Source organism: Chelon labrosus (genome assembly GCF_963514085.1).
Source record: "Chelon labrosus genome assembly, chromosome: 18".
Lineage (NCBI taxonomy): Eukaryota > Metazoa > Chordata > Actinopteri > Mugiliformes > Mugilidae > Chelon > Chelon labrosus.
The window spans coordinates 13,963,182-13,980,390 of NC_140351.1; the positions used below are offsets into that span (position 1 = coordinate 13,963,182).

Here is a 17,209-nt window from a genome sequence, read left to right on the forward strand (position 1 = left end):
GAATGTGAAGATGAGAGAAGAGGGGGGGGGGAAGAGAGCGGACACGCATTTGTGATTCACAATGTGATCCCTGGTTGAGCTTGCCAGCCCTGTGTTTGTCTCTTTGTGGCTTCTTATTGACGCTGCTGGTGTGGCTTAGATCGGAATAAAGTGACAGAGTCTGGATTACTATTGCTGCTTGTTTTCTCAGATGCCACCAGCTCCTGCAGTCAAATAGGAACACAGTCTCCACTTGTCGAGATAGGAGACATGTGCCTTGCAACTTTGGAGAAGGGCATAATTATATAATGATAATAATTATTATTAACAGTAATATTAGACTCTTGTTGGTCACGCTGCAGCTTACGTGTCATACAGTAGCTTCCTGAAGATATAAAATCTTTAATGCAGTGCACAAACTACAGGAGTTTTGTCACCCAATTAACCTCTTCCCACAATCCGAGGAAAAATCTGGTCTGGACTTCGCTGGTCCCCCCAGGTTTGAACCAGATTATCTGATAATGTGAGAGTTTAATGATCTAAATGATCACGATTAATATCAAATACTGTATGTTTGACTTTAAGGATTTAAAGTCTGGATAATTATGTCAGCACTTTTCACAATAACCACTGAGAGAAACAAATTTCCAAATTGCGATTTAAGTTTCTTTACTTACGCCACTTTACATATACAGATAGACGTAAAAAACAAAAAAACAAACAAAAAACAGTAGTTGGTGGAAAAGAAGATAAGGCTGGAAACTATAAAAAATATTTCTGGTGTGTATTAGTGATAGCCTGATGGAAACTTAACGGACAAAGTAGAGCACCTTTAAATAATAAATGTCTATGCTTCCTTCCTACTATTACAAGATAATTGATGTGGCTCTTCTTCAGTCTATAGTCTTCACAGTGAGCAGAACTCAGTTACACATTTAGAAAGATTTTGTTTTTACACTACCATCATCAAAATGTCTTGTGGATGAATGAAGTTCATCCCTCTTGCAGTCCTCTAGAGACTTCCTACTTAGAAACATATGTTGTTTCTTTTTTAATGTGTTACGCATCTTCAAGCTGTACCTTGAAGAGTTATCTGTGTAGATGGAGACATACGTTGTGTGCACACATATATTTAAATAGTTTACTGCTCATCTTATTTGAGTTTTACGTTTGATCAGATTCGATTTACTTTATTTAATTCTCCCTCATCTTTTATCACAAAATCCATTCAAAGTCCTCAAAACTCATTTGAAACCTCCCACAGAAATCTCCTAACGACACCTTTGTTTAAAGACATTAAGTTTGTCATTTACACGGTGCGGGGAGCCAGTGACATCCAGGTGACTTAACTGCATGTAAACACACCACATGAGACTTCTGCTTCCCAGCCCATCTGTGAGTGCACCAGTGCAGGCCGCCTCAGGGACAGCTCTAGCTGTCGCCTTCTTCCTGCATGCTCTCCCCTGTGTAACATGTCACGCCTCCCGCTCTGCTGCTTGTGCGTTCGTAAATGTTATTGCGCATATGTAAAAGTGATAATAATCAATGTGCTATTTTTAATCGTGCCAAGTATTCATTGCTGAGGTGTTTTTACAGCGTGCTTCCCAGAGTTAACTTGTTAATCAGACTTCACTCTCATTAAATGAGCCGTTGTTTCTGTCGTCCTCTTACATTTTCTGTTACATTAACAGAAACGTATAGTCTTTATGGTTCCTTGTTGGCACTGCAAGTGCAAAGAGTTTGAGCAAACAAGTCGATAAAAGATTTTTACATGTAAATGTTAAACTGTTACCTTCAAGCCAGATAAGTTCACAAGATGTTGATTAAGCTAATCAGCTCCAGGCAAATGTGTTTAGATTAGGTGAGCAACTGTTTACTGTGGTCGAGACAAAGTAGCCTACAGAATTGAGGGTTACTAATGTAACTCGGGTTCTAAGAACTCGCTGTCTCTGGTATTTAGGAAGAATAAAACAGAGGAATCATCCCAGAAAAGTTTGTGATGCCCCACATAAAAATTATTCGTTTACAGGATTGTAGACTAAAAAAGTAATAACAGACAGGACAAACACAGATGACTGTTGGTGGGACTTTTTCTTTGCTGTAGAGCGCTAAAAGAAGAAAAGTGATTGTATCCAAAAAACAAAGCTTGATAGAGGCTTTATAAATTACCTCAATTAGTGTTTTATCAGATTTCTCTAACTTTTCTACTTTACAAAATCATCAAGTGACAAAAAAAATCTAATTTCTCTGAGCGGTTACTTGCTACACTCAAGGTTCAGTTTGGTTTAATGTCACACAACTAAAACCAGTTGGTTGAAGAAACTAAATGCCGGTAAGACTTGGTTAAGGTGGTAAGAAAGATGATTTGTGTTTCAAGATGAGAGTCTTTTGTTGTTGTCCTGACCTCGTTGGTGATGGATACGCTGCTTTCAGCCACACATGTTCCATAAAGCCATATGTGCACTAGTACATTAGACATAATAGAGGTTGTCTGGGGTTTTTCTGATGAGGACAGACTGTATGTTTTGTTATTTATGTGATAAGTTGAGAGCTGCCTAAACTTATGACGCTTTTCTCTGAATGTTTACTTGACTCCTTCTTCTGCCTTTCATCCATACTTTTGTTGGGTGCGGAGTAGAGGACATTTGTGAGTTTATAACCCAAGAAAACATTAGTGATTTTTAAATTAGTCATATTTTGCGTGTTATTCCTCTGTCCCTCGTTCCATGTCCCTCCACCTGTCCAATCTCAGCATCGTCTTGGTGCCCAGCTGGGCCAAGGTGCCACCTCAGCCCAACTCCGGGGCTTTGCCGTGCGTGGCAGGCAGACGGGCAGGACTTCACAGCGCATCAGGGGGCTAATGAGAAACAGTATGGCCAGGGGTAATGTGTTTTGACCTGACAAGCCATGAAACACAGTCTGCCAGCCGTTTCTCTGCCCTGCTCTGCTCTGTCTTCCGTCCAAGCCGTCCTGACACTTTCAATCTGACTTAAGTGGATCTGGAGAGTCGCTGTGTGGATTTGCAGCCCTTCCTTCACACTCTACTTCCCTTTCTGCTTCTGCAAAATCCTGAGGATTCGCTCTGAACATACAGTCACTAAGCTGAAGACGAAACTGCTGCAGCTGGAGTGTTTCTTCTACTTACCTGAGCACAGAGATAGAAAGTATTAGAGATCGGAAAAATAAAGATAGCAACACTGCATGTAGGCTGGCCCCTCCATCTGATACGCCTCTTTGTGCCCTGGCAAGATGGGAATATCTTTCTGGATCTAACTGGTGATGAGGAGGGAAGGGAATTGTGGGAGGTAAGTGCGAGTCGGCTCTGGTCTTGACTGTGCAGAGGCCGAGCTGGATGTAATTTACACTCAGCCCACCTCCGGGAGCAGCAGGAGGAGAAGAAACCATTACCTCCCTACAGAAAGCTGCCCTTCCCATGTGGCAGTGAGTGTCAGCTTTCATATAAAAATGGATCTATTGCTATTACAACACCCCACCTCCCACCGGTGCTCCCTCCCACTCTCTCATACTGAAGGTGTTTCATAAATTAGAAAAAAAAGGGACGAGAGACAGGGAATAAGCTGGAGATGATGACCAGAAAAAGCGGGGCATGGGCGGACCTGATGGCTGTCACTATTTCATGTCAAAACATTAAAAGTAGCATGAGAGCTTTGTTGTGACAGAATGATTCCCGAGGCTGCGCCATCCTATTCTCTACTCAAATGGAGACAGACACACTAAATGCCTCAAAGTCATTTTTCTCCCTTTTAGCTGGTAGCAGTTTCCAAAGAAACTGTGATAACAAAAGGCTCATGCTCAGCACTGTCTGTTCTTTTGGCTGGTACTGTCTCACGTTTTCAGAACTCAGTTTGTAGTTGTGTTTAGACTGCATCAGTGACAGATGACTAATATATGAGGTTTTATTTTGGCTTTTAATTTTGGTAAGTGCTGCATTAGAACGAAGTTGCTCTTCTGCTTCTCATTGCTGCCAACTCTGAAAATGTGCAACCATTTAAATCATAATTTAGAATTTCTGCTCAAGCCCTCTACTATTTTCTGAAATTGACGGAACCGATACAGCAAATCAGACAGTAAATAATTCATTTTATTATGCATGATTTAAAAATAAGAAAAGCAAAGATTACATTATAGTCTGATACACAACAACCAGAAACCTGTGCAGCTAATTTCCATTAACATTAAAATTAGCTGCACAGGTTTCTGGTTGTTTACACAACGAGCATGTTTCAGTACGAGTTTACTATTTTAAACCTCAAACTTCCCACCAGTCCCCTAGAACTGAAGAAACTACTTAGATGAGTGGTGAAACATCTTCTCATCAAACTGTAAGTCCAGTTGCCCTTTTTAAACTTTTTTTGGATATATCATGACCTGGATTACTGAGAACCTTCACAGACATTATAGCCTGCTGTACAGGGACAAGCAGATAACCCATGTGGGTTTATTTTAAGCCTCCACCTTAATATTTAAATTTCACAATATTATAGAGAACACAAAATTGACGTAAAACTACAAAAAAATGATATACAGGCAGTAGTACAGAGTAAAACAAGGAAAAACAATAGAGCAGTTCAGTGATTTTTAGGCATCTAACGTTTCAAACAGGATTTTTTATTTTTTTTTTTGTCAAACAGTATTTGGTACCCCTAAATTTTAATGAAATTGACCTTTGCAAGTTAAAACCTTTGAAGAATGAAGCTCTAAGGACAGAAGAGTGATTCTGATCGGGTAGCAAACTTAAGAAAACATATCTGAAAAACCAAAAGTAGTAGAAATAGTACATGCCCCAACCTCTATTACTATATTATTAGCCTCAAAACAACGAGTCACTGAACGCAGATGTTAAAATTCACATCAGCAGCATCAAATTTGATGCAACCGAGCTAAGTTGCTGAGCCAGTCACCTATATCAGCATCTACGCTGCATGTTTTTATGCCATCAGGTGTGATTTAGCAGGAAAACACAATTTTGTGAATAAAGACCTTCGACAGCAATGTTTTTTTTTTTTTTTGTAGTTTTATTATATCAAACTTAAACACAGAGTAATTTGTTGGTACCGTTTACTAATTAATAATCACAGTTAAGCCCCTTCCACATATAAAACGATTTGGTTGCTGGTCACCGTGTTGTGGCTAGTCACTAGTCTATGTTCTAGGCTCTGGTTGCCTGGGTAACCCCTCTTTTTCGGATCAAACCCGTGCATTATAGATTACCACAGCTCTCTTATTTGAGAATAAAATACAGCTAATGCTGCCGTTGCTCCGTCTTGTTTTACCCGCTATCTAGCCCGCTATTGCCATGGTGAACTTGTAGTTATATGTATGCAAAAATAAATAAATAAATAAATAAATTATTGTTGAGTTTGAGAGTTTGCTGCCCGCCCACTTTATGTCACCCAAGGTGTTTTGCCTCTGGTCTCTTGCTGCCCATGGTTTAGTTTTATGGTCTCACTGCTCCTCTCAGACTAGTTTCCAGCTCCAGCAGACAACATTTTTCTTTCAGAAAGATCTGATAAATCCACTACTGCTCATGTGCTAGTGGAGACCAAAGGCAGAGCTAAAAGCAGATTGAATAAAGGTGTTAATATTGGTCACGTGACCAGAGTGCAATTTATTCTATTTTTAGAGGCTAGATGACAGGATTGCTTTCCCATACGCAGAAAAACTGCTCTTGAACACAAATAGACCTTTTACATCAATAAAGCGTGATCACTGATAACTGCTTATTATCTGTGTAGCTGAGCTCGGTGGTCAGAGCTTTAGCGTGTAATCAGTTAACGATGTAACAGGATAAAGAAAGAAAATATATAACCGACCACAGCTTGGTATTTTTACTCTCTGCTGAGAGCAGTGTACTCCTTTCATGGCGTTGAGGAAGAGGTCTGACATCGTGTGATCAATATGTGACCTTCAAGTGAAGGGGGATCAATCCCTGAGGCTTTGCTCGGAAAACCCTGCACTCACACATTAGCATCTTTATTATCTACACATTACAACTTAATTACACCTGCTTGCTGCTTCTTGGTGCTCTTCTGCTACCTGCACAACTCTAATAAAAGAATCCACCCACTTCCTTTCTTTTAAATTCTTGAATATGTCCCTTCTGTCCTACAGTGAGAGCTAATTATCTGAAGCGGCCTAGCACAAAATTATTTTTGATCTCTGTGGCGCTTCTAGTGGGATGTCTTATTTTGGTCCGGGGTGTGTTTCAATCCTCACATGACCCCTTTTAGAGCTCGAAAGTTTGTGTTTTCATGGCATTAAAGTTCCCACTGGCTTGGTTTATGTTTACGCGGTAAACCTGGCTACTCCAGTTAAGGTTAACGCTTAACAATAGTGACAGCAGCAGAAGTAAGCTGATGAAACATCTGTCCCTTCAACTAGGCTTTAAGTTGTCTCTTGAAATCATTCTGGCTAAGTTTAAACAGACAATATTTGAACTCATTCTGATCAGATATTCCAGCTTTTGACATTTGCAAAGTGGTCCTGCTTGCTGTGGAGTGTCAGATCTGCCAAAAATATATGTTTTTTCACCCAGCTTCATTGACATTGTTGATTTAATTCAAAAGATGATGATGCCAAGACACTCCAACACTTTCAACAACACTGCTCACCTCATTTCCCGGCCAATTTTTACAGATTGTACTATAAATATACTTAATGAATAATGAATACTAATATCAACTAATATATGTAATATATGTAAACAGCCCATGGTGATGAGTTGGTACTGGCTTCACACTTGCATTTAGCTGATGTAACAGACTCCTGTGTTCCATTCTTAGGATTTCTATAACATAACAGTAAGTGGAGCAGAATGTGCACAGTCTTTGCCAAACGTAGAAACTCAACAAAACTTCTGCGAACATGGCCGACATCACGATGGCTCCTTGGAAAGCTGCTGCTCGCTCCACAGCTGGCTGGCTTGCGTCACGATTGCATCAGCAGGGACACGCTGGAGTGGGTATCCAGCCCACTGAATGTGTGTGCGGAGCCAGCTGGTGGGTGCTGAAATGAGAGATGATTAGGAATGAAAGATAACCGCAAATTAAGTGACCGAGCGTTGATTGAATGAGTAAGTGGGTGAGCGAATGTTGCGCTTGTCATGTATGTCTGTCTGTGCTTTCGGACTCCCTCCATATTCACTGGTACCTTCGCCTCTGTTAAATCACTGTTAACCAAATAGACAGAGGTGGACCGGGGCAGAGAAAGTACTTAATACACACACATCTAATTGGGAACGAGCCACAGATAAAACAACTGAGGGTCTAGCAAACAACCGCAGAAGCTAAAACACAAGGGAAGCAAAACTTAACAGACACAAGTACAGGGAACTCTTCACAGTAACACAGCAAATCAGAATCAGATCAGAATAAACAGTACATATATATAATTTCTTCCTCAACCTCACACACACGCACTCTTTTTGTTTCTCGATGCTGTTGGAGCTGTCACAGGTTAAAACTCATAACAACATCTGATACTTCCATCAACAGCCAGCAGCTCTCGTCAGCGTCCAGAAAGCAAATCACCCACCTGCTTACTCACTGTCCCATAAGTCGTCTTCATCGGAACATCAGCAGCGACGGGAGCATGCGTTCTAACATCCGCTGTCAGGTTAATATCTTGTCCTTTATGAAACGTCAACTCGGATAAAAGAAAACTGAACTTTAGCTGGGGCGAGGAGAACTTTACAAAGTGTTTATGTGACTGGATGGTTAAATAAATAAAATGAAATTATATATAATAAAAGAAGGTTTTAAAGTTTCGATGAGAGAGCTTTAGATCGGCTCATAGGAGGATTTTCCTTCCTTTCTGTGAAACATACACATGCTATACAACATAAGCATGTTTCCCAAATTATCTAAAGCTTTAAAATTTGGAACAACCTGATTATTTAGCAGGTAACTAAATAATCAATTTTTCTTTGCAAACATGTGGTCTGAATTTCATGCCCTTCGTGTCAGGGAGAGGTGTGATCTGGGCATAAGGTTGCCGGTAAATAATTTCATATTAATAAACAAAAATGAAGCCTCAAGGGTAAAATAAGCCATGGAGGAGTGCTTCCGTCAGCCACTTAGCCATCCAGCACTCCTACAAATGTGCCATTGTGCACTTCCACAACTTCACAAAGTTTAATCTGCGTACGGCAGCTAAATATTACTCTGCTGAAGAGCCTGTCTGGAGAACACTATGCTCTGTTTTGGGGGTTTCACGTGATTAGATTTGGCTTCGAAAGGGTGAATGCAGAACCTGGTTTTGTTAAATCAGGTGTCTGGAGAGCCTGGAGGCCAGGCCAGGAGATACAACTTCATCATCAAGGCACATATTCCTCTGGGACATGTTCACCTGCCTGAAAACAAAACAAAACTCTAGACATTTTCTAAAAACGTCCCCAGTTCCAGATATGAAATTTGAACAGAGGGACACCGGGAAAAACTTTACTTAACCCAATTTAAAAGACTGATCAGGAAACCTGGAATATTCAACTCATTTTCAAATGTTTGGTGGTAATAGAGCTGCACTCAGCATTTCCTGAAGCCTTTCCTGTGCTGTAACTGAGACGAGACATACAGGGGTGGAGCGTGGCGGCTCGAGATTAGTTGATAATTGTCTCCTCTATATTGATGTCCATTAGATAGGTATACAGCATCCAGCTCCTCTTAATCCCTTCGCGTGCACTCAGTCGCGTGCACACACTTGCACGCACATGCACACACACACACACACACATTCACGCATAACACTCGATCCCTTCCCTTTCCCACAGCCCTGAATCCAAGATTCCCAGCACTTAGCATTGATTATTAATGGAAGGTTTCAAAAGAGAAGGAGGGCAGAAACTGATCTTACTCTTTATGCACGCTGGCGTTAAGAGAAACCTGTCTGAGGATCAGGGCCAGACGCTTCTCAGCAGCCCTGCTGATAGAAATTGTAGGGCCAGAACAAATGGTTTGTCTGAGGAATTACACATGAGGGTCATGGTGATATTTGAGGACAATAACTTGGATTGTTTGTGCTCTAAAATATGAGTACTGACATTGGTCAGAGGGGGACGCTGGGGGTTGGGGATATACTTTATTGTATCAAATGAACAGGGGAGAGCTGAGAGTCCTGGGGGAATGAATTGTTAGTTTTGTGTTACAGTGAACGCTTAAACGTGAGCCTCATCATATTCTGTAATATTCACGGTCAGAAACTAAAAGCTTGGCTTGCCAGAATTTTTTGCTGGTGTCTAAAAGGAACAAAACTAAAATATGAAACATATTTTGCTTTGTTTACACTTACATGTATGTCATTTCGTAATTCTACATTATACATCCATTCTCTGGTAGACCCAAGACGTTTAGTAAGCTATACCTTGAAAGGTTAAAGCTGAGTATAAATCACAAACAATGCTAAATGCTAACAATAGCTTTCCAACATGCTAACGTTCACCAAGTTACCATGCTAGCATTTGCTGGTAAGACTTACTTGTCTTATTTGTCTTCAACTGGCGTAGTTGTTCCAACAGTTTGACTCAGAAATATCAACCTAAATCCCTGACCAGTTATTTGCTCATAGCCCAGTGCTTTCTAGATGATAGCTGTTTACTCGTTCGAGGCTCTAGTTATCTGGGTAACGTTCTTGTATATTTCCCACCCCAAACGTTGTGAATGTTTGTTGAAACGAGCAGAACATGAACATACTTCTAGTGTATGAACAGGGCTAAAGAGTCAATTTCTGTGCCCGAATTTAATGGACGCTCCAAGCCTGGTGGGTTTTTTTTGTGGTAAACATTTGGTGTTTACCTGTGTTTGCGTCATATGTCCATCAACTCCTCAATTGCGTTACTTCTAAGTGGTGCGGCTAGAAATCAGATTCTGACAAAAACTCTTGTTCAAACTTGTCAAAATGTGTTGTGTGATTAAAAACTAAACTTTTCCATTGTGGTTTTGTCTGGTTAAAATAACCAGAAGGTGAGATAACACCATTTAAAGAGAAGCTCAAACTGTTAAATGTGTTAAAAAAAAAAAAAGAAACTTTTCATGACGGCTCATTCAGATCATCTGGAGCCTCAAGGGACGAGTGCTGCTGATAACACCTCCCTGTTTCGGTCTCATCGCAAACAACACCAGCCTTAAACTGGCACGTGATCGAGATGCAGCTGCTATTTGGTCGTTTATCTAAAAAGGAGTCATGAGCTCTGTTTTCCCCTGGTGCGTTTTTACTCATCTTCCTGTGCCCTCTTATGTCCCCGTGGACACAAATGTGCGTCAGCAAGTTGCTCAGCGCCTGCCAGGCCTGCTATCTTTTTATCAGCTCCTGTGCCTTTGTGCTTTATTTTGTAAAAAACAACAAAAGGATTGCACCTAGGAGCAACCACACATTGTTATTTAGATATTTACCTTAACCCCATCAGTGAAAGGGAGCTTCCAGTGATTGTTTAAAAAGTATTTTTTGAGATTTTTCAGTCTTGCCAAGGATGCAGTTCAGGCTGAAACACCCCGTATGGCTTTAAGATTAACAACTCAGCAGTCCTCTATTTATTATTTGCTCTGTACCAGATTCCCATTGCAGAGCTGAGTCAACTGGAGCATGCTTTGTTTGAGTCAGAAGTTTCTCTGTTTGCTCGGCCGGCGTCTGCGAGCAGATGAGGATGTGGGCCACCGTTCTTCCCGTGGGGTCCTCGGTGTCCCTTAACTGACTCAAACCTAGTGAGCAAAAATATCCACATGCCTGCGTCTTCGCCGCTGCCTAAGGGAACGTATTAATGCCTCAGCTAATCCGATTAACATTAACAATCCCACAGGGGAAATCGCTGCACATCTGCAACGGACAGATAATTATGTTGCCTCAGATGTTTGTTTCTTTCTTTTTTTCTGTCTGTTTGTTCTGGCTCTTTTCATGTCTTTGGAAGACCATCAGCTCGCTTTGGCGTCGTGAACGGATGGGCGCAGTTTCAGTGAGTTTCTAGGTCTTTGTAGCGAACGTCGGTGGATGCCCTCTTCTGTGTCTCAAGGGCAAGCTTTCTGTGATGTTAGCAGGCTCAGATGGATTTTCTTTTGTAACGCCAAGGGTGGTTAAAAAAAAAATGTCACTGCACTTATTATGACTAATGCAGTTCATAAATTTTCTCTTTGACATCTAAGGGGTTAAATTCTTGAGAAAAAATAGTTTTACCACGGTTAGTAATAGTTGAACGCTTAAAATGATCACAGTGAGTATTTTAAATGTAGAAAAATCACTCTGTCTTTCGTCCATTCAAGGTTTTATTTGAGATATCGCATAGTGTCGTTCATGCTTAACCTTTATATTATGCATTGATTTACATGTTAAGAGCTTGTTTACTTGTATGCTACAATGATTTCAAAGCACTGGCTTACAGGCACTGCTTGTTGGACAGTTTTTGGACAGTGTCAAATCTGAAACTATAAAAATGTGTTGGAGAAACTTTGACCTGAAAATAGTGATGACTCATCCCCACCAGCAGTGACATTGCATTGCATTAGGCGTGACGTTTCGCCTTATCCAGCCCTGTGAGATGCAAGAAGAGGACTTTCCTTTGGGTTTAGTTTTGGAGCCAAGCTCAAGTTTAATTTTTTAAGCCCCGGAGGTTGCCGCTTGGTTTAGTCCTGACCCTGACCACAGCAGCCTGACTAGTAAATCCAACTCAAGGATAAGAAGCCTTGCTCAGACCTTTCAGCCATATCACTTATCAGCAGATGTAACTTTGCTGCTTGGCTTTTTGGTTGTCTAGAACAAGAGGTCGACTGCTTATCTTACATGTCAAGAGACGTGTCACAAGCTGAGCAAACTCCATCTGATAAAGACCAGAAGACAGTGATGTTATTTGTGTAGTTAAAAGTGTCGGTGGGTAATGTGACGGCATTTATAACACGTAAGTTGAGTTGAGTAACAGAGGCTGTAACTGACAACAAAGTGACTTAATGATTAATAATACGACGTACTGTAAACCAAACTGCATAAACCCACTCATGCGGTGGCTAGATGCTAAAGCTGGAACATTTAAATAAGATTACTTCACTGTTTATAGAGACGTCCACTGAGAGCACAATGAGGCAGCAACATCCTACGACTCTGAATTTAATTTCCCAGAGACGGAGGACCCATTTTCATTTAGATGGGAAACGCTCACAGTTGGGCAACTTCTTCACTTAATTGTCTTTTGTGTCTTTTTCAAACCTTTATTATTTAATGCTTCTTCTGTCCTCTTGCAGGTCGGGATCCTCTACTTCCAGCCGAGCGTTTTCCGCTGCATCTTGCTGCGTTGGGTTCGGCTGCTGGGATTCGCTACCGTCTACGGGACGCTGACTCTTAAACTGTACAGGTACTGCACATTCGTCCAGCATCATTGACAATTCCAGGAAATGACTATCGGATTACATCGACCTCTTTAAATTACACTGTGTCTTACGCCTTAATTCCTTGTAAAAGTGAGAGTGTCGAGGCAGCACGTTTCTCAGCTACTTCATCACCGGGCTGTGCTGCTGTACATGTTTAGGAGTGGATTCACTGCCTCATTTAGTGGAGGAGAGAAATCGCCAAGTTAAAGTAATTAAGGAAACACGGGATGCTTTGGACCCAAATGATCTCCATATATAACGAAGGCCTGAATGATGGTTGGCAAGAGTCAAACCGAGAGACGAATGCATGCGAGAGCAGGAGCAGAGAAAGGACTGCCGGAGGATGCAGAGAGGGGGGTTTATCCAGCAGTGAATAGCTGTTAATGAGACAGGGGGGTGGTCTGCTGTATTTATGCACTTGAAATTGTGCATCTGTCTGCTGCTTTTTCTTTTTTCTTTTTTTTTTTGTCAGGTAAATCTGTCAAAATGGCCTAATGGAGAAACTGATTAAGAGGATGTGGCTAATGCGAGCGGGAGCTGAGTAAACCCTTAAAGGTGCAAGTTAACATATTGCACAGATCAATTTTTGATGGGGGGCTCATTAGCGGGCGAGCGTGGTGGACACTTCATCAGTGTGCATGAAGGGCAGAGCCTAAGAATAGTGGTGGCCCTTAGTTCCTGTCATACGGCCTTTGCGTTTGTCACGTGGTATACTATGATATGTTTGCTTGAAATATTGAATTATATTAAGACAATAAAAGACAAAAATCTAGTATTAGACAAAAAAACACCTAACAAATTGTCGGTACATGGCTGTTCTCGTTCATCCAGGTCTTGGTATGTCAAAAAATAAGTAAGTACCTTCCACTGAAGAAGCTCCTCAAATTCCTCCAATTACAGGTGGGCATCTGTTTATTACAAACCCTAGACCTGTGAGTTTTACTGTAGGTGGACACCACACACAGATGTTCTTAATAAAATCCTTAACTTCCTTCCTTACATTAGTCTTTTAGAACTGAAGAATTTACTTGGATGGGTCGTAAAATGTCTTTGGGAATACCAGCAAGTCAAGTTATCTTTGGTTTTGTGGTGTTCATGCATCAGAAGATATTTAGGGGAATTTAGGGAAGGATTGTAACCACTTGGGAGATAAGCAGATTGAGATCTAGCCAATGGCTGTACACAAAGATGGACATATCAGCGATGATCTGCAGCAAGGGTGACATTATCCTTTAATGGATTCTGTCTTTTCCTTACAGAATGATCGTAGTTTAAAGGACCCTTTCTTCTTTATAGCCTTCTCAGTCTACAGTTCTCCCTCCACAGGGTGCTGAAGGTGTTCCTATCCCGTACAGCGCAGAGGATCCCCTATATGACCAGCTGGCGAGTGCTGCGTCTGCTGGGCATCATCCTGCTCATCGTCTGCTGGTTCCTGGTGGCTTGGACATCTGCCGTCTGTCAGAACCCCGACAGGAAGTTGGCTCTGATCGACGTGGGCTACACGCCCGACGGGCTGCAGTTTAGCATGTGCCTCCTGGATCGCTGGGACTACATGATGGCTGTCGGTAAGCCCTGCCGCCGATGTCTGCCTCCGCAGGACGGTGCAGATAGATTTAAATACCTTACACCCTGGCGTTGATGAGAAAACATGGGTTATTTGAGGGATCCATGGCATGAAATCAAGAAGTAATTTGTCAGGCATGATAGCTGTTGCCGTTGAAGGAAAGTAAGACAGATGAGGGGAAGAGTGAGCGATGAGGTGAAGCTAGTTGAGTAAGACAGTTCCTCCATGTACATTTGGCAATGCTCTTATGTTTCCCAAGAGAAGACATTAATCCTCTATCCTGATGCTACACATTTGGATGTTTTCCTGTGTTGCGCACGGAGGAGAGGGCAACCAGCAGCAGATGAAGACGGATGAGAAATCAAAGACGCTCAGAGGGGAGCAGCATCTTGTTTTGAGCAAATGTGCATGCTGGTTTATGTCTGCTGACTCAGGCTTCTTGAGAGGGAGCCGAAGTCCTTTTTGACTTCTGGGAAAACAGATGGACCCCCGGCAGAGCCGACCGGCTGTGATACTGTATACTGAGGACGTGTTTTCATCTGGTTATTAGGAGGTAAAAATAGCTTGGTACAGTGATATGGATGTGTAGGTCAGCTCTGACGTCACCTTAATCTACATCATCAATTCACACACGCAGAGGCGCAATAAATCTTCCAGAGTTAAAAATCCGCACCTGCGTTCTCTCTCCAGTAAATCATTCTGCATATTTCTTTGTTTTTATTTTCTTCACAAACACAAATCCATAAAAAAGACGAGCTCCCAGCCAGTAAAGATTAATTGTTAAGGTTCACACCACTAAGATTAGATTTTTTTTCTCGTGTTCATATTGACTCACCAGAATTCTTGGTGTTTGAAAAAAAAATATATATGTTTTTTAATGTGGTGTCGTAACCAAGGACACAATGGTTAATAAATTCTCACAAATGCTGAAAAATCCACATCAAAATTTTGATTACCCTGTCTCACTTTGCAAATAAACAGGAGCCCATCATGGACATAGCCTAACAGAGGTTGAGCCTTCCAGTTATCAGTCAGTCTGAGCTCCCTGTTCCTATAGTGAGGAACACATGATTCAGCCGTACAGCTCAGGCGGGCCATACCAGCGTGTTTACTGTTGTGGAGCTGGATACCGAGGAAACATTACACGGGGCTGCCACAGAGGTGCACGGGGATTCATTTATTGTCCTGAGAATACAACCACAGCTGTGACAAATGAGTTTGTTAAACAGGGAATTTTCCTGCGTATTGTATGAGATGAGTGCTCTGAACTGTGAGTGAAGTGGGTGGTTTTTCACAGAAATGACCTGCGCTGTGTTCACCGCTTCTCTCTCGTTGTCGCTCCAACAGCTGAGTTCCTCTTCCTGCTGTGGGCGGTGTACCTGTGTTACGCCGTGCGGACCGTGCCGTCGGCCTTCCACGAGCCTCGCTACATGGCCATCGCTGTTCACAACGAGCTTGTCCTGTCGGCCATATTCTACGTCATCAGGTAACATATAACGCTCCCGGTCGTCTGGCTTCCCCAGTGGGCGTGTGTGAATTAAAATGACTGTCAAGATGAGGCTTTTCAAATGGCAAAAAATCATTTTATAATCTTGCTTCAGTGCAGTGCATTCAGTATTTCAGTCGGTTTGTTATGAGTGGTCTGAGAATGAAAATGGGCCGTTTCACATTTTCTCCACTCTCTCTTGCAACAAATTAAAGGACAGTTTAGTTTTTTGGTATCATGTTTAGATCCTGTTTGAACAGGGAGACTTTTAAATGCTGTACATTTTGTTTTAGCAATATTTTCTCTCTTATTTATCCGTATAATTTTTAAAGATGATGTGAACTCACAATTACAGGATTATGGTATTTTCTAAAACGGAGATTTCTGAATTCAACTTTTCATTTATAAGAGGTAAAATGTGTGATATATAGCGATATCTGGCTTTTATTGATCGCACAAATACACAGCTAATACTGTTTGAATAGTATGGCTTCATTCCTGTTGTAAAAGTCTAATTTTGGACGATAATATGTATGTTGTTCTCCCATCTCTCTAGATCTATATGTATTTTGGGGTTTTGAATATGTATATACTGTATGTTTTTAAAAAACAAAAAAATATCTTTGAACCAAAATCAATGTGTCTTTCCAAACACAATGAGCGTCTAGAGACCTCACAACGGTGTATCACCCTTCTAAACCCTGAGCACATTTATCAAAATATATGATCTCCATTGTATTGACGTGGAAGCAGATATTTTAAGACCTCTGCAGGAAAAAGGACAAATCTACAAAGCTAGACTCCTCTTTTTATATCCTCTTTTTTATTTAAATATGAGTTCCTGGCACTTTGTGAACATTGCAACCAGATCCCAGGATAAAATACTAACACAATTACTACCAGATACGCCGTGTTCAGCATACATATGTTGTCACTTAAATTCACAAGAGGTCCTACAGTTAGCGGCTCCGCTCTTAATATGATAGATTTCTTTTGCTATTGTCATTTTGACGTTCATGTCATCCACTAGATTGTCTCATTTCCATCAAACGCCGGCTAAAAGCGCGTTCTGTTCTCTGTTCTTCTGGGAGTCGTTTTTTTTTATTGTCTTGAATTCGGCCCACTCCCTCCAGTCTACATGTCAAGTAGCTGCACCATGCGGTTTATAAATTAGACGTTTCAGCTGACACCGCCGCAGCCATTCCTAGCTGGAGTCCCCCTAATTGAGAGCTCAGCTCCATCGCATTATTTCCTAATGAAGCATGTCAGAATGATTTATGTTTTTTTTTCCAAGACAGCATAAATAGCTGATGATTGGCAACCATCCTTCTGTTGTAAATTAACATCCATTGCCAATACATTGTGTATCAATTGATGGTTTTGGAGGGTTTTTTTTTAGAAGAAATTTGAGTTTTTAACAGATTTGATTGTTTTTGAGTATCTGGATCCTTTTTATTACTTTGCCAACTCTTTTCATGGGCCTCGTATGCCTAGTTGTGACGCTTTCCTGTGCTGTAAATGGCCAGACGAGCCCGCTAATAAATGGGACAGTTGCCTCGTGTGGCAAGAAGACTGGCTGCCACCTGGGGCCACAGTGTACACTGGGGCTTGTTAGAGGAATCCATTGTCCATTTGTGTTACATCCATAACATGCTGTCAGATCCCGTGGTGACCAGTTAAAGCTCAGACTTCCGTCTTGGCTGTGATAGCCATCGGGTTTGATTCTGGTCCAGGTGTGAATGGGATGCTGAGAGAAAATGAAGGGGATATAACACAGCTAGTCATCTTGCGAGTGATGGGGAGTGTTTCGGTGAG

At 41.5% G+C, this 17,209-nt stretch overlaps 1 protein-coding gene across 1 annotated transcript in view; it reads left to right on the forward strand.

Moving 5' to 3' along the window:
* gpr158a (G protein-coupled receptor 158a) overlaps positions 1–17,209 on the forward strand; it is a gene marked incomplete at its 5' end in the record, with an annotated part of 61,116 nt that overhangs the window by 39,866 nt on the left and 4,041 nt on the right. The window contains 3 exons of the mRNA XM_084566776.1: positions 12,219–12,328; positions 13,671–13,909; positions 15,256–15,394. Of these exons, the coding sequence (XP_084422902.1) occupies positions 12,219–12,328; positions 13,671–13,909; positions 15,256–15,394 (488 nt within the window). The remainder of the gene's footprint in view (positions 1–12,218; positions 12,329–13,670; positions 13,910–15,255; positions 15,395–17,209) is intronic.